Genomic DNA, 22351 nt, shown 5'->3' with positions numbered 1-22351 from the left:
ATCTGTCATTTCAGTTATAATGCCAGGTTCACCATGCATCTCTTTTAACTGCACATCTGTTTTTAGTTGAAGACTAACTAACATAAATTCAGGCTGAGAAACAGGCTACCCAGCAGAGAATGTCTACATCCAGGCCATCCTCTAGAGAAGTTATGATCTGATAATCTGACACATTCAGCTGACACACAAAAACATACCTCCTCAGTTCACCCTCCCCATCTTTTGATTTCCTTTTGTCTTTGTCTATCTTGCCATGATCTTCCTACTTCCCTCGCTGAAAACAAATACTGTATTTTCTATAATTCCACAGAGACTAAAGACTGTTAACAACAGACATAAAATTCAATTATCAGAAGCCTCTTTTATTCCTGATAGTTTTGTACCACATATATATCTGCTATGCTCTAATTTGCTATACATTTTCTCTTTAATGTTTGTTATCGTTATTAGTGAAGGCTGAGCGCCGAAGAATTGATGCATTCAAACTGTGGTGCTGGAGAAGACTCTTATGAGTCCCCTGGACTGCAAGGAGGTCCAGTCAGTCAAATCTAAAGGAAAACAACCCTGACTGCTCATTGGAAGGACAGATACTGAAGCTGAAGCTCAAATATTTTGGCCACCTAATGCGAAGAGAAAACTCCCTGGAAAAGACCCTGATGCTGAGAAAGACTGAAGGCAAAAGGAGAAGGGGACGGCAGAGGATGAGATGGCTAGATAGCATCACCGATGCAATGAATATGAACTTGAGCACGCTCCGGGAGAGAGCGCAGGACAGGAAGGCCTGGCGTGCCATGGTCCATGGCGTCACGAAGAGTTGGACATGACTTAACGATTGAACAACAATAACAATCGTTATTAGTACTGTAAAAACTTAATCCATTACTGATACTACACCCAATGTGCACCCGACATCCCACCATATAAAGTTTTGTCTGCCAATGCTAGGTATCTTTCAGCTCCTACCCTACTGATTGCTGGACACCACATCTCTGACAGTTTTCTTCTGCAAATCTCATCTACTCCAGTGCCAGTGTGGTCAACAGGCTTATCTCCAATTTCCCAGTGTTTTCTAAGAGTATATCAGACCCCTGGGGATTCTGTTTCACTCAGTTGTGAAACCCCATATGATGTTCTCACGGCACTGGCAGTAACATAACCAGTGGAGGCTGGTGGCTCCAATGTCAGTAGGGCAGTGCATCCGCTCCGGGTTTCAGTCAGAACCATTCAGGAAGCACCTTGGATAGCTCCTTTGGAGTCCTGACTGGTTCAGACTGAAACCCGGAGCGGATGCCCTGCCCCACTGACATCGGAGCCACCAGCTTCCACTGAACATAACGCTGCTAAATATGGCATGCTGGCAAGGCTGAGGCAGTATGCAGAAACTCACTGGCACAAAGTTGGCATTGATGTAGTCAGAGTGGGGTTCTCCATCCAGCAGGCTCAGCTTCACTCGGGAGTAATCATCTGCAATGGGCCAGATTTAGGAAACATGTTACAGGAGAAAAAGACTATACTACACAGACCGCTGCAGGAACAGCAGACCCAGCCAGTGCTGCAGCTAGGGCTAAAGCACAGGGCCAACATCCAGGGACCTGAAGCCCAGGGGCCCCCTAAATCACCACCCAGAGAGCAGCAGGTTCAGAAGAAAACTCCATTTTATTCCTATAGCCATGACGCTGCTATGATTTAAGCGAGATTAACGTGCAAAACTGCACATGCACACAGTATTTTTTTCAATCAGGATTAGCCAACAGTTTTGTTGTTGTTCTAAGGTATCAAGAACACAGAAGCAATTTTAAAGCATGGAATTTTATTCATTGTATTGTATTTTTATTATTTTTATTATTGTTATCGATTTATTATTTTTTATTATTACATTTATATCCCACCAATTTTCCTTAAAGGAGCCCAAGGTGGTATATATGGTCCTCCTCCTCTCCATTTCATCCTCATAACAACCCTGTGAGGTAGGTTGGGCTGAGAGTCCTTGATTGGCCCAAAGTCACCCACTGAGTGTCATGGCTGTGTAGGGACTAGAACCCAGATCTCTGGTGACCCAGTCCAACACTCTTAAGTACTACACCAAACTGGAATGGCAGTTGGAGGGGAGGGAAGAGAAATGTTAGTTGTGTGCTTCACAACTGAAGTTATACAGATGGCTACGTAAAGGGAGCTGTACCACTGGACACAGCCATCCCTTTTCTGCACTTTGTCAGGGTTGTATCTGAGCCCACAGAGTCCCAAGGCAGCTCTGATTCTGAGGAAGAGATACAATTCGTGAGAGAGGAACATTCTCAGACTTCAGAGGCACAGCTGGAGGGGGAGCCCCCCCCCCCGCTCACATCCCTGGGAGTGACAGTGAACCAGGCGTGGAAAGGGAGGGACAACCTGAGCTTTTAGACGCGAGGTGCAGGCACAAGTGAGAGATTGCAGAAGCCGAGCTTAGGTGCTCAGCCCCATTGGCTCGACATCAACAGCTGCGCCCCAAGGCCCCACGGGAGAGGGGGAGATCTTCCCCTCCTACCCCTTAAGTTCAGAGTGTTGCCGCATTTTTCCCAAACAGAGATCAACTGATGTCCTAACCCTTAGAAACCCCTAGATGGCTGTTCCTCTGTCGTTCCTCAGAGTCTCAGCTGTATGCTTCATTAGGATGAATGGAATTAAAGCCTTGGAAAGCACTCCTTTTGTCTGAGTGTTGATTCTGGCTACTGGAAGATTCAGTAGGCAACAGGGGCACCCTGACACACTTATGCATGCAAATCTATGAGAGCCAGCATGTATAGAGTAGGTACAGTACCGGATTAAGACCAGGGAGACCTGGTTCCAAACCCTGGCTCTTGGAAGTGTCCCACTTTAGCCCAACAACTTTATTCCACTTAATCTCCTGTCTAGGCCAGACAGTGTGAGGTCTGTATCTTGACCTCACAGTGTATTCCTATTGTTATTTATTTTATTATTTATTTATTGCATTTATATCCCGCCTTTTTTCCTCTTGCAAGGAACCCAAGGCGGCTTACATTATCCTCCTCCTCTCCATTTTATCCTCACAACAACCCTGTGAGTTAGGTTGGGCTGAGAGTCTGTGACTGGCCCAAAGTCACCCAGTGAGCTTCCATGGCTGAGTGGGGACTAGAACCCGGATCTCCTGGCTCCCAGTCCAACACTCTAGACCACACTGGCTCTGGAGGAGGAGGTTATTCCTAACCTCTCTAAATGTGCCATGCCTTCAGTGAAGAGCAGTACAGGAATACTGAATGGAGCCAGACACTGATAGTTTCTGGCTTCAGGTAGAGTGAATCACTTTAAGGAAAACACAATACAAGAATGGGATCTCGTATCAAGGTTGTACTAGCCCCCAAAGACTGCTATGCTGTACCCACTTACCTAGGAGTGAGCCCCACTGAACTCAGCAGACTTTGAGTAGAAATGCATAGGACTGCACTGTAAAAGTGAAAGAGGGGCTGGAGTAAAGCAGGGGAAAGGCCAAAGTATGAGGAACTGCAACAGTAGTTGAACCTCATATCAAGGTGTAGCAAACCAGCTTTCAACTCTGCTACTAATGCGAAAGGAAACTGCTGACAGCAGCAGAGTATCTATGGAATTGTAGAATACATCGAACCAATCAGAGAAGAAAGTTCATCAGAATAACCCTACCAGGAAGAGGAGACAAATTAGCCATGCATTACTCTGTCCGGATCTTACATGGTAGAACATGGGGGTATCGGTTCTTGGAGGTGTTGGCAGGAAGTTCAGCTTCTGCTTTTGGCTGATCTTTCCCCACTTCCTTCAGCTCCTGTAGGACACAGAGACAGTATCTTTTTCAGCATGATCACTGACTCTCTGGATCTCCTAGGTGGGCTTGAGCCAGGCTCCAATCTTAAAGTGAGTTTAATTTGAAATGAATGCATCTGACAATACTGAAACTGAGCAAATGTGAAGCTACAGGATGAGATGTACCCGTATTCAAGGAGAAGCTGCACCCAAACCCATTATCATGCCTGACATAGGCCCAGGCCAGGAAGTCTCCTCCTCAGATTCTCTCACTTAAGACAAAGCACTGTGCACCCATTTCTTCTTGGTGCTGGAGGAATGTTCTTAGTCAGAATTCAGGCTGAGCTGGTCTATATGGGATTTTAGGACCACCCAGCAGTGACATGAAATCATCGTCCAAGGCTCACATTTTTCATGCTTCAAAACTCTCTGTCAAAGTTACTTATCTTGAGCCAACTGTTTAATAATTCTTCTCTGCAGACTGTATATGGAGGGTTAAGGGCTCCATGAAACATGCCCCTCCCTATTCCCTGTACATATACATGGAAGTTACAGCAGGGACAGCAGCAGAAGGACTCCTCTGTCTAGGTAAACTACAACTCACCAGCACAAACTAGCAAGAAGAAAGAAGAGGAGAGAGTATATCAGTCCGTGTTTGTGGTAGCTGGGCAGAGGAATAGTTCTTGCTTACCTGGCTTGGTTCTGACGGGTATTTCATAGGTAGTGAAACTTAGCTCTCATTACAAAGCATGTAACCAGCATAATTCTACAGCTTGCAAACAATGATAACGCTGTCTAACCACGGCCACATAGCCAGCCTGGCTAGAAAAAGTGAGGGGCAATTACCTCAAAGTCCTGAAAGAACCCCTGATTGGAGTTTGATGCTCTTGTCTCATAATACTGTCTGAAACTTTGTAGGGGGATGGGCCGGTGGGTATTTCTGCATGAAAGAAAAATACACAGCAGGAGGAGCGATGAAACAGTGCAAGTGCTCAGCGGTGATCCTCGTTAGGCAGAGTGAAGATGCTAAGAGGGTGACTTGACATACATACAAGCTAGGTAAAATTTAAGTTCCTTTCAGATAAGCCACAAACGGCAAACATAAAACTTTTATTTGTAATGGAAGCTACATCAACAGGAGCATCATAAGCTGTTATGGGGGCCAAAGGAGCTAGGAGCCAAAGGAGCTTAGGGGCTTTTCTACATGGCATTTATCATGTGCTCATCATTCCCTACTCATGGTTGCTTACTGGTTCTTTAGACAACATCCTCCAGTTTTGCTTCTGTGTCTAACCAGCACTTTCAGCGAGTCTTTTTAGAGCAGAGAAAATGTGGTAGTTAATTGTAAAAGTGAAAGAAAGTGTGATTTCTTCTTGGGTATTTGTGCTATTCTGCTATACCACAGTGCCACCTAGAGGCTATGTAGTGGAAAAGCAGAAAAAGAAAAGCTCCTTGTGTAGTGCTCAGATCTCAATTCTGTGACGAAACCGAAAGTAGATACAACAAATTAACAGCCAATTAACAGCCTCATGTAGAAAAGCTATAGATCTCTGGTCCATTGCTTAAACTGGGAATTTACCATAGCTATGAACTTCAGTATCCAAGTGTTTCTTTTAACACAGGGGTTGGGAACCTGTGGCCCTCCAGATGTTGTTGGACTCCAACTGCCATCAACCCCAGCCAGCATGGCCAGTGGTCAGGGATGATGAGAGCTGTGATCGAACAACACCTGGAGAACCAGATTCCCTAGCTCTGTTTGAAGGGTATACCATGAATCCCAAAAAGGTTGGATAGTTTGGTCAAATGTGCCTCATTCTCTCAAACTAACATGGAAATAACTCTCTAGACCAGCTGTGGGAAGCCTATGGCCCTCCAGATGTTTTGTCCTCCAACTCCCATCAGCTCTACGCAGCATAGCCAGTGGCGAGGGATCATGGGAGTTGTAGGTTGAAACATCTGGAGGGTCAGAAGTTGCTCCCCTGCTGTAAAGCAAACTGAAATCCCATGAGATGAGTTCTGAGAATAAAAGTTGGTGGCAAAACACCTTCTTGTCAAGATGTCCTGGAACGGCCAGACCCTTGTTGGTCCCTCCATATCCCAAAGCCTGGCTTGTTGCTTGTGACAGATTATGCCCTTGAGTGACCAGGGAGACATGGGAATAGCTTTCCTCACCTCAGACTGTATGTGGCCATTTCTTGGGGTATGTTACCCTTTTCCATTCTGAAAGCAAGACATACAGATGGTTATTTCTTGGTGGGGAGACGAGCATCTCATTCACTGCAGATCTCCCTCCTAAGGGCAGAACTGTACGCTAGCTCAGCAAATGTGTGTTTCCAAGCCTGTAACTGCCAAGATAACATCAACGTGTGAGTGTCTGTGTGTGTGGGTGCATTTGCAAGAGAAAATCAGCAGGTGGGAGGGAGGGTTGTTTAAAACTTGCCATCACCAAATCTCCCTTGCAAATGCCTCCATGCCATTTTTCTGACTGTTTAAAGGTTTAAAACAATCCGAGGCATTTGTGGGGGCAAATCAGTGGGAGAGGGAAGGGTTAAGCACTGTTCTCCTGCCTGCCAGTTCTCCTTTGTAAATTCCCCCCATGCTTTAGCATCACAAGGAAAACATGCAGTTGGGATGGGAACCCCTCCTCCTAATCTGTTTTCCCTCCTAGTGTGTTATTTCACCCTAAATGATTGAGATATATAATGCTGGCCTTAAACTGTAGAGTCCATAATGGCTTGAGGTAAGTTTATCTGAATGCCCAGCTTCACCCATACAATCCTGCCCATACGCTAAGACCTTGGGGGGTCCATCTTGAGTTCCCCCTGTCAAGATCAGGGAGGTTGGCATGCACAAGAGACAGGGCCTTCTCAGTGGTGGCACCAAAATTATGGAATTCCTTTCCAATAGACTTATATTGCCCTTTCTACATTGGCATTTTGATGCGCCTTGATGGGCATGGCTGTCTTTGATTGGTATCACGTAGCTTATGTCTCCAGAGCAGCTTCACAAAGTAATTTGTTCACATATTCTGATATTATTACTTTTCAAGTGTACCTTATCTCTCACTCCATTTTTTGTACAGTTTTTGACTGAGCCCTAAAAAGCGGTTGTAGTTAAGATACATTAAATAAATAAATAAATAAATAAAGTGCAGAACCAACATGTTTCAAACTCATAGACTGTTTTCTTTTTAGCCTCCAATCATTTCTCCTATGCTGCAGTTCATGGCTGCTGTGATAGCTAATGCTCACATTGCTCTGCTTATGTATTGCTATTCAACTAAATCACATAATTCAGATTTTCACCTGTTGTGGGATATGAATGCGTGTGCTGCTTCAGAGATATTCAGAGATCCTACCTAGGACAATTTCATACCTCTTATCTAGATTTACCCAAAAGGTCTTCTGGCCAATTCTGAGCCCAGCTCCAAAGAAGAAAATCCTGCATTGTGGTGTTCCTTCAAAACCTGCAACCTTCCTTACCTCCTTGCTCGCAGATGCTTCCAGTAGATCCATCCGGCAATTGCTGTGACCGTCACGAGGAATCCCATAATGATCCCAGCCACGACTGGGGCAGATAAAGTAGCAGAGGCCACAGAGGCATCTGCCGCTGGACACCAAGACAATGAAAAGTCCCATTTATATGAGGAAATGTTCTCCACAGCCCTGAGAAAACCCTTTATGTGAAAATGACTCACACAGTTCCCACCCACTATATCACTAGATGATTAGGAGCATGAATGGCAACACTTTAATCCTTGATTGACAAGGCTGCAGGTCTATATGCCTGTGCCTGGGAATAAGTCCAAACTGAACTCAATGCACAGGATTGCATTTAGTCATTTAAAGTGATCATTTGATGAATTTCTCTACATGGGAGATGCAGGAAAGGTCCCAGTGAAATTGGCCAAGAACCTAGAGGTCTACTTCCTCCAGAATACAACCAGATGAAGAGACACACCTCACCTGAGAATGCCGTGAATGACACTTTAGGAGCCCGTCGGCTGTATCTGGTGAATGCAGCAACGCTGAACCTAGAGCAGAAAAAAACAGGGTTTTATTTATTCCTCCATTTATTTATTTTTGTCATATTTCCATCCTGCTTTCCCTCCAAAGAGTTCAGCAGCGTACATGATTCTCCCCCACTACCCACTTTTACCCTCACCAAAACCTGATGAGGTGGGTTAGGCTGAGAGGCAAACAGTTACTGGCTCAAAGCTGTGTCCCACTATCGACCCTCCCCCCCGCCTCCACTGCCAAATTCTACACTCCTGTGGGCTGAGTGGCCAATTTTCTTCTTACGACAGTTTCAGAGCTGAGCTGGGACAGCTATGCAATGGTTCATATGGCTGAAGAATGAGGTGCGTTCACTGCAAGCTGGGTTCTCCTCATGCTATATATCAACACACACACACACACACACACATACCGCCCCCATGTACAGAGGCAGTAAACCTTTGATTAACAAATACTGGGGGAATACTCAACAGGATCCGTGGTGTGATGGTAGATTTCATGTACTCATCATGGCAGTCCCCATAGCTATGCCCCCAAGGAGAGGCCCCATAGCCATGCTCCCCAGGAGAGGCCCCATAGCCATGCCCCCAAGGAGAGGCAACTGTGCTGATTCATAACAACAAACCAGTTGTTCATCTCCACTAGGAGTAGGTCTTTGGTAAAGCTAATGGGTCTGAATTGCCCATTCAAGACAAAGTCGCCTCAGAATACTTTGCATTACAACAGGAAACAATATATTGTTGCTGAAAAAATTCATCCCCCTCACAGCTACTGTGAGGATTGCAGCTAAGCTCAGGGGGAACAGAGAATTCTGAGGGGGGTAGCAGATGACGTCAGCGTCCTGGCTAAGAAAATAGTGCTGGTGCGGCATCCCCACGAGCCCTGGCTCCGTGTCCCTGAGAGCCCTGGCTCCACTAGATCACTGATTAGGATGCAGCTGCTTCAATTATGCCTGCTTGTGAGCTTCCCAAAGATGTTTGGCTAACCACCAGTGGTATTTCTTATATTCTTACCTGTACTGTGCATCCGTTTTCAGCTTTCCATTGCAGGTCTCCCGGGAGTGGCTGCATTCCTCTGCACCCACCATCACTGGCCAGGCCTTGGGACTGGTGCTGCCATTGAGATGAAATGGGTTTGGCACCAACACAGCCATGTACGAGTCTTCCTGCCCGTAATAGTGGTCATACCACGTGTGGGAGATGATGTCTTGGCTGGGCCTCAACACTGGAGATGTGGAGAGAAGCACCGCAAGGTTATGATCACAGGGGCATCATTGATTCCCCTGCAAGGATGGCAGCTGGTGGGGCAGACACTTACAGGACTCATTGGTGGTGACCACAACCCCATAATACTCTATGAGGCCATTTTCCTCGCTGAACATATCAGGGGAGATGATGACTCTGGCGCTGGCATCAAACTGGGGGATGTCCACTCGCACAGGAGGAGGAAAGACTGCAATAGAAAGCCAGGAAGTATAAGAGGTGTGAAGGTGTCACCAGTAGGTGGTGCTGCAGATCTAGATTTGTGTATATCTGATTTGCAGGCATATAAAAAAAAAAGAAAAAGAAATACATTTCAAGTGTTCAGAGATGTATGTGCCTGCCCGGACCTTAAGATCATCATCAGCGGCCCTTCTCCGTGAGCTCCTGCCAAAGGAAGTGAGGCGGATGGCTACTAGGAGGAGGGCTTTTTCTGTTGTGGCACCCCGGCTCTGGAATGAGCTCCCTAGTGAGGTTCGCCTGGCGCCTACATTGTACTCCTTTCGGCGCCAGGTGAAGACCTTTTTATTTTCCCAGGCATTTTAGCTTTCTACATTTTTATCTTTGCTGTTTTAAATCTGTATTTTAAACTCCTGTACTGCTGCTAGGTTTTATTGTGGTTGTATTGTTATATTGTGGTTTTAATGTTCTATATATTTTAAATTGTTTTATTGTGTGTTGTTTGGTTTTAATTTTTGTGAACTGCCCAGAGAGCTTCAGCTATTGGGCGGTATAGAAATGAAATAAATAATAATAATAATAATAATAATAATAATAATAATAATAATAAATAGAGAATTTAATGTACATTATCTCAACTATCATTATAATGACTCTGTAGGGCAGGCCAGCATTATTTTCCCTTCACTGCAGTTGGGAAGCTGGGAATGGGAGGATAGTAGCTTGTCAAAGGCCAGCTAGTGATTAGTGGCTCACAGCTCACGCTCTTGGCCACTGAGCTAAGCACAGTTGTAGGATATCCGTGTCTCTTGCCAAACCGCCAGTCTCACACTTCCCCCTTTGTAAAGTTCAGGTTCCCAGTCAATCAATTGGTCTGATAAATTGCTATCCAGAAGTCCATCTTGATGTAATGGAAAGAGTGGGAGGCGCATACCTTCGACAGATGTGTTGCAGAACACCGTCGCCACTGGGCCCCTCACGGCGTTCCTGCCAAGAGCACTAATGCTGACTTCATAGGAGGTGTTGGAGGTCAGCTCTGCCAGAGTGACGTCAGCCCTGGAAGCAGCCAGAAGATGTGCAGACTGTTGGAGGCCTCCTCTGGGAAACGTCCTCACTGTCAGCTCATAGGACTCCAGGTCCCCTTCAGGGATGGTCCAGTTTAGGAAGACACTGGTGGTGTCAGGCAGACACTGCAAGTCCTTCACCTGAGTGGGCTCTGGAGAAACAAAACACAATGAACTCGGGGGTGACACTTGGCTGTCTCTATGAGTTCACAGATCTCTACAATAGATGCACAGCAGCCTTCCCCAGCCTGGTGCCCTCAAGGTGTGATGGATTAAAACTCCCAGCCTGCCCCAGCCAGCACAGGAGCATCTGGAAGGCACCAGGTTGGGGAAGGCCAATGTACAGACTAGGAACACAGGACGCTGCCTTATACCGAGTCAGACCATTGGTCCATCTAGCCCAGTGTTGTCAACACTGACCAGCTCTCCTGGGCTTCAAGAAGGATTCCTTCCTAGCCCGACCTGGAGATGTTGGGAATTGAACCTGGGACCTTCTACATATAAAGCAGGTGCTCTGCCACTGAGCTATGGCCCCTCCCCAAAGCATGTGCTCTACTTTTGGGCTACAGCCCCTCCCCAACAAGACAGACAGGACGCTGGCTAGTCCAGACCGTTTTGTTCCTTTAGCAGGGCCACAAGCCCAGAAAGCAATGAGACCTCCAAATCCCAGGTGCTTGGTAGCACAGCCATCTAAAAATCTGATTTGGGGACTTGGGATTTTGAAACATTTCTTTAGCCCTGTACAGGTCTGCCTTCTAAAAACACCCTGGCACGTGGGAATTTTATGAGTTATTTTTATTTCTGAGGCTAGGACAAAGATCTGTGGGATCTGGGCACTTTGGTGACAGCCTGCTGTCTCTGGAAGCCAAATGCTTAACATAGTCTTCCCCAAGCTGGTGTCTACCAGATGTGTTGGACTACAACTCCCAGCATCCCCCAGCCAGCAGGGGAAGGCTGGCTTAGCAAGCTGGGGCTCAGCCCTTGATCCAATCTGTTCTCTTCTGCCTCCAGAGCTTGGCCAAATTTGACCATGCCCTGTGGGTGACCAGCCACCGGGCGAAGGAAAAGTCCTGGGCACAGGATCACCTGAAAGGTGGAAACATGACTCTGAGGGATTTTCTGCATGTGGCTGTTAATCCACTATATCTACTTTTGGTTTTGTCACAGAACTGAGATCCAAGCACTACACGAGGAGTGTTTTCTTTCCTGCTTTTCCACTACATAACCTCTAAGTGGCACTGTGGTATGGTGGAATAGTGCAAATACAATTCTGAGAGAAAATGGCACTTTCTGTCACTTTCACAATTAAATGCTGCATTTTCCCTACTCTAAAAAGACTTGCCAAAAGTGCTGGTTAGACACAGGAGGGAAACTGGAGGGTCATGACGTTGTCTAAAGAACCCGTAAACAATCCTGAGTAGGGAATGTTGAGCGAACAATAAATCCTTCATGTAAAAGACCCCTGAGATTCAAAACATATCAAAGCATCACAGGGTGGTGGGAAATAGCCAATAGCTGCAACTGATCCAAAGGCATATGCATACCATGACATGCATGCACACCATCCACAAATCTTTGCTGCTGTCCATGAAAGAGAAAGCAAGTCCTACAACCTCCTTCCACACTCTTTTTCCTTAGCACAAGCATATACCCACCTATTGGCACTGCTACCATCTCAGAACTGTTCTCATATGGTCCGGCAGTGCAGCTGAGGGAGATGGAGTAATTTCTCCCTGGGACCAGCCCCTGGAAAACATGCCGGACCTGCCACTGGGTCAAGGTGTGGTGTTGGAGCACGGTGGTGTTGCCTGGATGCCATAGCTGCAGCTGGCAGTGCTCTGGCTTGCTGACGGGCTTCGCCCAGGTCACAGACAGGGCAGGTTTTCCCTTCTCAGCCTTTATGGAGAGTTTCCCAGGAACCAGAGGGTCTAAGGTATAAAAAGGAAGCAGGAGAGAGGAGCTAGTTGCTAAAACTATAAAGCTGTTTTGGGACTGGTGAGAATAAAAGGGGAGAAAGTCAGGCTACAGCGGCCTAGGATGATGACCTGGTGCCCTCCAGATATGTTGGACTACAACTCCCAGCATCCCCCAGCCAGCCATGTTGTTGTGGTCCAACACATCTGGGGGGCATCAGGTTGGGGAGGAACTGCCATAGACTGGGGCTTCTTCTAAGCTTTTTCTAAGTTTTTTTTCTTTATCTGGATTGGAAGAACCTCTGAGATGGCAGGAATTGAACCAGAAGCCTTATGAATGCAAAATATGAAATCTACCACTAAGCTACGCCCTCTCTTCAATACGACTATATGCAAAATATGAAATCTACCACTAAGCTATGCCCCCTCTTCAATACGACGGTACATGGATATGTGTACCATATCCACACGCATATGGTACCTAGTCATTTTCCCTCATGGGACAAACAGCAGCTTGAGGGGATGGGGTGGGGGCTGGCACAGGGTGAAGGGCTACACCTGTCTCCCACAGTGCTGTGGGGGAATGGGGTGGGGCCAGGTAAAGGGGACATGGCCATCTGGGGAATTCCAAATGACTGGATGGGAACCCCAGGTGGGGTAATTTGGCCCTCAGCTTGAGGTTCTGCACTCCTGCTCTAGAGCAGGGGTAGACAGAAGGTAGTTTTCCAGGTGTTTGGGGCTTCAACTCCCAGAAGCCCCTGCCAGCATGGCCAATGGTCAGGAATGCTGGGAGCTGAAATCCAACATATCTGGAGATCTACTTTCTGCCCACCCCTGCTCTAGAGAAACAACTCATTTTCTTCCCAAAGAGCAACTGGTCTACAACATAAGAAGAACCATCCTGGGTTGGACCAAGGGTTCATCTAGTCCACCATTCTGTTCACACAGTGGCCAACCAGCTGTCAACAGGAACCCACAAGCAGGACCTGAGTGCAACAGCACCTTCCCACCTACGTTCCCCAGCAACCAGTGTACATAGGCTTACTGCTCTTGATACTGGAGGTAGCTTATAGCCATCAGGACTAGAAGCCATTGATAGCCTTATCCTCCATAAAACCCATCCAAGTTGGTGGCCATCGCTGCATCTTGTGGTAGTGAATTCCATAGTTTAGCCTATCCTTCACTCAGTGCTTATTTTCCTTAATGAGAGGTTGCAGGGATCAGTAGTGCACCCAAGGCAAACTTGTGCCAATTTTGATTAAGCCTGTTTTTGGAGAGCAAATGCCATTCCCCATATGGATACTTGTACTTTTGTTTAAGAGCTGCCTAGTGTCATTGCGAGCAAACGTACTCCCAAGCAAATTAGGGGGAATGGAGCTGGTCTCAGCCTGTACTCAATGATCTCCTAAGGAATGGACAGATTCCTTAAATTCAGTCATTTCTATTTACTTATATATTAAACCACTAAAAATATCTGTGAAGACAAATACAGAAGAGTGTGAAGACACCCATACTCACATGTCCAATCACTGACATTCCCTGCTGATATCTGATAGGGCCCTGCCATGGAAGCCACTTCTAACAAGTATTTACTTCCTGGGATGAGGCCTACGAAGGTGAAATTGGTGACGTCCTTCTCTACAGAGGCTTTTGCTGCCAGAGTGCCTGATCCAGCATAATACAGTGTTAGTACATAGCCATCTTGGTCTCCTGCAGTGGGTTCCCAGGCGGCGCTCAACTTGTCAATGTGCCCTTTGTTGGATAGATGTACTCTGCGAGGAGGAAGAGGACCTAAGAAGGAGGGAATGTCAGAAGAGAAAATGAAAGCCATCTGCATCTCCAGCTTCTTATGGCCAAGGCTGTGTACTCTGCGCTACACAATGCTAAGCTGAGAAAAGCTGAATTCAGCATCGGATACAAATTAGGTTAGTAAGCAAATCTGTATGAATTTGTCTCCTTTGCATAACAGACTCAGCTCGTCACAAGGAAAGGCAAAGAACTATGAAAAGCACTGAAGCGTCAGGTCCCAGATGCAGGACAGAGTCAGAAGCAATGGCTATGGAAACCAACATGACGACAGATCTTGATCTCTTGCAGAGAAACAAATGAAAGTGACCAACATGCTACTCACTTGTCCATGCACTGACGTTCCCTGCTGAAGTCCTATAGGGTCCAGCCCTTGAGAAGATCTCAAACAAGTACTTGGCTCCTGGTGTCAGGCCTGAGAAGGTGAAGTTGGTGGCATTTCTCCCCAGAGATGTTTGTGCTGCTCTGATGCTGGATCGTGAGTGGTACAAGTTCAACTCATAGCCATCCAGTCTCCCAGAGGTTGGTGACCAAGTCACATTCAGCCTGTCAGGGTGCCTTTTGCTCCACATTTGCACAAAGGTGGGAGGCAGCGGGGCTGTGAAATTGTAAGAACTTACATGAGAAAGTGAGGAATGGTGGCTGATGTAACTGGCTGCACACGGTAGCTACAATGGATGGAAAGATCATAACGGTACAATGGGATCTGCACAGTATATTTGGCAGGCAGGACTAAACCAGCCTCCCCCAACATGATGTCCTCCAGATGTTTTGGACTACAATTCCCATCAGCTCCATCCAGTTTGGCCAGTGGTCAGGGATGATGGGAGTTAATATCTAAAATAGTCTCTGGGGCGAGAAGGATGGACTAGACTATCAATAACTATCAGGATGAGAGAGAGAAAAAAGGCTGGCCCAACCCAACCTGGAACAAAGAAAGCTGCCTTCTATCGAATCAGACCATTTATTATTACGTTTATATCCCACCTTATTTCCTCCAAGGAACCCAAGGCAGCTTATATGATCCTCCTCCTCTCCAGTGACTGGCCCAAAGTCACCCAGTGAGTTTCAGGTCCAAGTGGGGACCAGAACCCGGATCTCCCGAGTACCAGTCTAACACTCTAATCACTACACCACACTGGTTCTCAACAGTGTTGGCCCATCTAGCACAGTATCGTCTACACTGACTTCCATTGCTATCCAGAGTTTCAGACAAGGGACTTCTCCAGCCCTACCCGGAGATGCCGGGGATTGAATCTGGGACCTTCTGCATGCAAAGCAGCTGCTCTACCTCCGTGCTACAGTACTTCCCCTTGGTGCAGTTTCTTTCCCTCTGTCTTGTAGCAGGGCCAGCTAAAGGATCGAGAAATGCTGAAGGAGAAGATGCGGTCTACCTTCTACATAGCATGGATCAGAAAGTCTTACTTGTCACTCCTGCATCCACTTCAGATCTTCTGACCAAACTGCTGTACGTACAAGTGAATCTGTGCTGGGAGGATGTGTGTCTATGCACATATGTAAAAATAGGTGTGCAGTTATATGTTGGTGCCTAAGTGTGCCCATGTCTGTCTCTGAGAGAATGCATGGGAGGGAAGGGATGTCGTATTTCCGCATACCAGCATCTGCACATATCTTCATCTATGTGAGCACACACATGTACAGAAGATTAATCCCTTCCACCCCCCCAGACCTCCCACATTTTCTTTCCTCTAATGGTATAAGCTGGTCCAGGCACAGCCCAGGCTAGAAATGTCTCAAGATAGGGAAATGTCCCCGTTTTATCCTGTAGATGTCAGGAAGGGAAGGAACACAAAGGAGGGTAAGCCAGTGAATAACCAGATGGAGGGAATTGTAGGGTCAAGGCAGATCTAGCAGGAAAGAGTTGAGATGGTCCAAGAAGGAGAGCAATTGTGGGCCTCGACCTACACAAGGAGGCTATGTGTCTGTGGGTAATGGGTGCATCCCTAGACCTTTGGTTCAGACAGGACCGGACCTAGCCTGTCACACTCACATGTCCACTCAACGGCAATGGTAGAGGAGGCCTCAGCTTGACCTTTCACTGTAATAACCTGCATGGCAAACTGGCTTCCTGCTGGCAAACCTATCCAGAGGAAGTCCTGGGTGCCCAGCCCCACCACACGAACTCTCTCCAGGCCTGGAGGCACGAGGCTGTACAGAATCATCCGGTAGTGGTCCTTGCCTCCTGGGGGCTCTGCCCAGGCTGAGTAGAGCACAGATGAGTTGCCAGTGTTTCTCAGGGTCAGGTTCACAGGAGCAGCAGGGACTGCAGGAGGAGAGAAGAAGGTTCAGTCAGAAACACAGGCCCTTTGCTTAACTTTCACAGCATAGCAAAACCCCACACAGCTCATGGAGATACAGCAAGCGTAGCAGCCACCGTCTGCTGCTACCAAGTGCAGTTCTGAAGAGGCCAGTCCACGCAACACATGAAACCACACAGAGGATAAACACATCTAGCATCCAACGAGGCATTCAGCACCGTCATTCCAGTGGAAGAGCCACATCTCTATCAAACTCTGCCCGAGCCTTTTGCATCAAACTGTATTCAGTATGGCTTATGGCACTGCCCACTGGAACTGGCTGAACAATCCCCTGAAACTCTCCCTTGGCCTTGGGTGCTCCTCACAGATCTTCTATCAGGGATGTGTCCCAGCCTTTTCAGATGTCTGACAGCTCCGATTCTGAGTCAGAGTTAGGACTGCTAGATCAAAGCATGGGACAGGGACCCTCCTTAGAGCGCCTAGATGACGGGAGAGACTCTTCCAAAGGCCTTGACAAACAGATGGCCCAGGAAACTTGATGGGAACTCAAGTTTCCGAGGAGGAGGAGGAGGAGGAGGAGGAGGAAGAGGGGTGTGACTTGAGGGATGCTAGGGTGTGTCACAAAGCTAAGAGGGAAAAGTTAGGGGCAGGTCTCAGACGCTCTGCCTGGATAGCTACTCTTGGAAGCCAACGTACGAGGGAGCCACCCTAAGGGAGGGTATCACTGCAAAGCTAGCTGGGCCATGAGATTCATACCCAAACTGTCAGCAACTTCTCTGCTTACAGATCATTGATTAGTTGTTAGGGCCTGGGGCAGTCTGAGAGTTTCCTTGAATCTGCACTTGTAAAGAGGCTACTCTCTAGTAAAATAAAGGCATATTAGCTTGAAGCTTGATCTATTGTGGTGTTGACTGCGAAGGTAAAAGACGATCCATTTCTGACATCTTCTGTGCAAGGTTGGGCAAATCTGTCAAGTTCAGGTTAGTTCACTTTGTTGGATTTCCACCATTAAATTTGTTCCATCCTGGTTCCACATCAGTTTGCAAATTTCGTTTTTAAAAGTCAGCACAAAAATGTGTACATATTTTTGTGCACATTTCTTCCGATATACGGATGTATGCGCTTTTAAAAATGTATACATTTCCCCCCAGTTGTGCATGCTTTCCCCTAATATGCATGTCCTGTGTGCACTTTTTCCTTATACACACATTTCTGTGCACATTTTTTTACTTGATGAACTTGATTGCAACATTCAGAAATGTGAAGATTTTGGAGTGCAGCCATGTTCCAGTTCGTGTGTAAGTCCGGGCAGGGCACATTAGGTACATTCGCATCAACACGCGAACAGCACAAAATGTGCAAAATTCTACTTCAGTCATCAACAATAACTTCTTCCACTGGGTAGACAACTCACCTGTGCAGGCTGTGCTGTTCTGGGAAGGAGAACTGTAGGGTCCAGCTAGTGACCACACTGCAACAAGGTAGCATGTGCCTGGGGTTAGCCCTGCTACAGTGATGTTAGTGCTGGCTTTCTCCACAACCACGTGACTTCTGGTACCTGTGGATTCCTCTTCAGACACAGAGACCATGTAGCCGTCTCTCTGTCCAGATGGAGCCTTCCATTGCACAGTCAACACTGAGGAGCCGTGATTGGTTGCCATCAAGGAGAGTGGCATCAAGGGCACTACAAGAAGAAGCACAAGGGGCTTCTGGGAAGACGTATTGGCACAAAAAGTGTCCATGGTTCAGGGGCCAACAGTCTTATTGATTCCTATGTTGTGTTATCCCTGGCTACATTTTAAAAAACCATTTATTCAGGTCCTTTGGGGTTTACATACAAGTCACACAACAAATACATTCTGGTGGGGCAGAGGAGGAACCAATGACAAGTAAGCTCATCCATTTCTTAATGATCCAGCAGGAAAGACAAGCAACTGAGACATCAGCTACCACTGCGGGAAGTCAGAATAAAAAGTAATCATGAATAACAGCAAGGACCAGCAACAATAATATGGAAATAGGTGAGAGAAGGTACCCTCCGTTGGCTTGGCTGGGACCAAAGGCCATTTGGCTCCTCTCTAATTCCAGAACTGTCTCCTGCAATGGCCATTCCACCTGGCCATGATGTAATTTCATTATGCAGCATGGTCCTCATGTAAAGCTAAATCATGGTTTAGTGCTACGTGCCCAAGCAGAAAGAAGCCCAAGCAAAGCCTTAATCAGTATACCACCCTTTTTGCCAAAAAGCCACCAAGGTGGTACACAACCAGTCTAAAACAAAACAATAAAACCACAAAAATGAAACAAACTCATTACAATAATAGCACACTAGAAATAATTTAATCTTGGGCTCGTGCATTCCCTTTGCCTCCTCCTCTGTCTCCTAGGCAGCCAGAAGGAGGAATAAACCATAATTTGGTTTCACTTTAGTAGATCCCTGGTATCATTACAAAACTGAATTCTGATTTCTTCCTGCTCCTAGCCACTCAGGAGGAGGAAAGTGGAGGGGAGAATGCAAGCCCAGCATTTCACATGGGATCCTCTCTGCTCATGCATGTAGTACTGAACGATGGTTTGGCATGATGTCCAAATGCAGCCTACGAAAGCGTTGGTGCCTAACTTTGCTTCTTTTCCTGTTCCCCTCTCATCCCCTTTTCCATTTGTATCATAGTATTTTAGACTGTAAATCATTATTTTAAACATTAAAATCACCTTGACTGCTTCGGCAGAAAGGCAGAAAGAATGTGAGTATGTAAAAATAAATAAGTTCAACATAATATAGCATACAAAGAAAATTGCCAAACATCAGATAGGAGATTGAGAAGCTGTAGGAAAGAACAGGAATCAGCAAAAGTTTAAGCACAATGTTAAAAAAGGGATACTGCTAAGAATCATAGAATTATAGGGTTGGAAGGTGCCTTGGAGGTCATCTAGTCCAACCCCCTGGTCAATGTGGAATCTACAGTGCAGGATGCCACTACAGCATCCCTCACAGGTTGCCATCCAGCCTCTGCTTAAATACCTCATTACAGCTGATGGTAGATCAACTTGTGCAGTACAAAAAGCAAGGGAGACAAAGTATGGAACTATGCTTTTGCCCAGCCTCTGTGCCATTAACAGCTCTGCACCTTCTAGGCCTGTAAAAGCCAGTAGCCAGTGCTTGTCCACTCAGGAAAATGTGTAATCTCAGGCCGATTCAGACAGAGAGTGTGACTTGAGAGAAAAGGCTCAAGAGGAGCCTGCATTGTACCTGTGTAGCCAATGGCTGTCTGTGAGGAAATGTAGTAAGGTCCAGCTCTGGAGACAATCTCAGCTCGGTACCGGGTCCCTGGCACCAGGCTATCCAGGGTCACCTGGGTAGTTCCATGTGGCACTGACACATTCCGGATAATGGAGAGGGATTCATCCGAGTAGAGCTGGACCCAGTACTCTCGTCCTCTCCCCATTTCCATCCAGCTCACAATCAGCTGCTGGGGGCTCTGGCCGCATTTCACACTCACATTAGCCAGAGATAGAGGATCTGCAGTGGTAACAAAAGGGGGTGGTAGGTCATGGTGGGATAAAGGAGCAGGAACATTGAGCAAACCTCAGAGTACCTGCTTTCACAGAGGCATTTGACATTAGCTTCACCGTGGTATTTACCACTATTGCGTTGCTCCTTTTAACATCTTGCAAGAGTGAGTACAACACCAGTAAAAACATATTCTGCCTGCTTGCTAAAGTCTAAAATCTGTACAACCTGTCATTAAAAATTAACCAGCAGGGTATGTGTTTAACACTTGCAGAATCCTGACTAAACTTTATGCTCTTGATGATAACTCAATATTGCATATGGTCATGTAAAGATTCCTAACGTAAGTTAGCAAAATAGAAGACAGTAAAGCAACCCTATTTTAACTACTGTTCCCAAAGTATGTGAAGCATGACTGGTCAGTTGTAGTGTCACATAATGCTTCTATGAAGACTCTAGAGAAGGAGTGGGCATAAAAGTAGATCTGCAGATGGTTTGGACTTCAGTTCCCAGAAGCCTCTGCCAGCATGGCCAATGGTTAGGAATGCTGGGAGTTGAAGTCCAAAAAATCTAGAGATCTACCTTCTCTGCCCACCCCTGCCCTAGAACAGCCTTCTCCCAACCCAGTGCCCTCCCATCAGCCCCAGCCAGCATGACCAATGGTTAGGGATGAAGGGAGTTGTAGTCCAAAACATCTGGAGGGCACCAGATCGGGAAAGACTGTCCTAGAGGGAGATTATATGAGACAGAATAATGATGATGTAATAAATAAAATAATAAATAAAATAAATAAATGATGCAGTGAAATTTGTCCTGAAGGAATCCTACTTTCATTTACCTTTCATTTCATTTATTAAATGTGTATCTCACCATAAGATCAAATAGGTCCTTGGAGTAGCTCACAACAATTATTAAAAAAAAGTTTTAAAAAACCCCATTCAATAGCTGCAGTTAAACTAAAACACCACAATAAATAAAACATGTAGTTTTGCTTAAATACATTATCTAGGTCCATCCTATTGAATGCTTTAGAAGTTCAGTTATAACTTAGTGCAAATTCCACAGGCTTACGACCACAGAAAAACAGACAGACACATTCATACAACAAGAGAAATGCTGGATTCCCGTTGCAGCTGAGTGGGAATGAAAGCTGAACCTAATGTATCAGGTGGATGAGAGAAAGGCACCACTGTGGCATTCCCGTGAACTGGCTCATACGTCACTCTGCCCGTTCTCGGCCTTAACAGGGGACTGAGACGGTAAAAAAGGTAAAGGTAAAGGTGTCCCCAACCAGTCGTGTCCGACTCTAGGGTGCGGTGCTCATCCCCGTTTCTAAGCTGAAGAGCCAGCGCTGTCCGAAGACGCTTCCATGGTCATGTGGCCGGCATGACTGAACACTGAGGTGCACGGAACGCTGTTACCTTTCCCACTGAGGCGGTACCTATTTATCTACTTGCAATTTCTTGCTTTCGAACTGCTAGGTTGGCAGAAGCTGGGACTGAAGACGGGAGCTCACTCCGTCATGCAGCACTCGGGTCTCGAACTGCTGACCTGCTGACCTTCCAGTCTGCAGTTCAGCGTCTTAACCACTAAGGCACCGCAGCCCTATCCCTCACCGCGGCCCTATCCCACTGAGACATTAGGCTGCAGCAAATGCTGGCAGCTTAGGGAAGTCTCACTTGTGAGGCCTAACACCTTGCAGAATTACTTTTGAATACTCACATGTCCAGGCAGATACTAGCTGTGATGAGGCCCGATATGGTCCTGCCAGGGCCGTAAGCTCCAAAAAGTACTGGCTGCCAGGAAGAAGGCCCTCAAAAGTGAAATTCTGCAGGCCTGGTCCAATTGTGATATTCCTTAGCATAGGCTGCTCCTGGTTGAAGAATCGCAGAAAGAGCTGATCTCTGTCCCCATGACCTGGGTCCCAAGAGGCAACAAGACTGGAGGACCACTTGCTACTGGCCAGCGTCACCCCTGAAGGAACTAAAGGGTCTGAAAGGAAACAGATTTATTGGTGACTGCTAGGCATCATGCTGAGGGGAAGTGGTAAGGAAAGAGAGCTGAGACGCTGAAGCCACTGCAGGTGTTCACTAGAGAGACAGGTGTTTCAGGACAAAAAGGCTGATCTTTGGATGTCAGGAAATGTAAGTAATAGTTATATATTGGAATGTATTTAGGATTTGCACTAGATCTTTAAAAAAAACTGGGCTGCAGTCAAGGGGCCAAGAAAGCAGCAGATCTGGACTTTCCCTGAACAACTTTTATCAGCTTCTGCAGTGATATTGCTTGCTTGCTTGCTTGCTTGCTCTCTCTCTCTCTCTCTCTCTCTCTCCACTTTCAGACACCCTGCTCTGCCCAGCCTGGATCCAACCCCAAAACATTTTCATAGGAAGGGTCAGAACACTCTACTCCTCAAGGATAGGCTATACAATTTGCGCTGTATGAACAACATATATGACCGTATTAAGAAAAATACAGAAATGTGGGCAATAGGTGGTGGGGGATACTCAAACAAATTCTCTTAATTGGCATTTGCTTACAAATAAATCACT

At 46.5% G+C, this 22351-nt stretch overlaps 1 protein-coding gene across 6 annotated transcripts in view; it reads right to left on the bottom strand.

Moving 5' to 3' along the window:
- The window catches only part of LOC146348629 (receptor-type tyrosine-protein phosphatase V-like), a 76151-nt gene that overhangs the window by 33237 nt on the left and 20563 nt on the right, over nucleotides 1–22351 (bottom strand). For 5 of the 6 annotated variants that reach the window (XR_014790682.1, XM_084853640.1, XM_084853639.1 and 2 more), the window contains 16 exons: nucleotides 21522–21791; nucleotides 19539–19808; nucleotides 17703–17972; nucleotides 16021–16293; nucleotides 14335–14607; nucleotides 13722–13994; nucleotides 11946–12218; nucleotides 10161–10442; nucleotides 9105–9239; nucleotides 8801–9011; nucleotides 7737–7804; nucleotides 7254–7380; nucleotides 5944–5991; nucleotides 4618–4711; nucleotides 3703–3793; nucleotides 1388–1464 (listed from right to left, as the gene is read on the bottom strand). Coding sequence is in view for 5 of the 6 variants with exons in the window: in XM_084853640.1 (XP_084709766.1) it covers nucleotides 1388–1464; nucleotides 3703–3793; nucleotides 4618–4711; nucleotides 5944–5991; nucleotides 7254–7380; nucleotides 7737–7804; nucleotides 8801–9011; nucleotides 9105–9239; nucleotides 10161–10442; nucleotides 11946–12218; nucleotides 13722–13994; nucleotides 14335–14607; nucleotides 16021–16293; nucleotides 17703–17972; nucleotides 19539–19808; nucleotides 21522–21791 (3035 nt within the window). In the remaining variant the exon portion in view is untranslated. The remainder of the gene's footprint in view (nucleotides 1–1387; nucleotides 1465–3702; nucleotides 3794–4617; nucleotides 4712–5943; nucleotides 5992–7253; nucleotides 7381–7736; nucleotides 7805–8800; nucleotides 9012–9104; nucleotides 9240–10160; nucleotides 10443–11945; nucleotides 12219–13721; nucleotides 13995–14334; nucleotides 14608–16020; nucleotides 16294–17702; nucleotides 17973–19538; nucleotides 19809–21521; nucleotides 21792–22351) is intronic. The other variant, XM_084853642.1, reaches the window with a different exon arrangement.

The sequence above is a fragment of the Heloderma suspectum genome, chromosome 4 (genome assembly GCF_057233095.1).
Source record: "Heloderma suspectum isolate Gila_16-S chromosome 4, 16-S_ref, whole genome shotgun sequence".
Taxonomy (NCBI): Eukaryota; Metazoa; Chordata; class Lepidosauria; order Squamata; family Helodermatidae; genus Heloderma; species Heloderma suspectum.
This window is presented reverse-complemented; position numbering and strand designations above follow the sequence as displayed.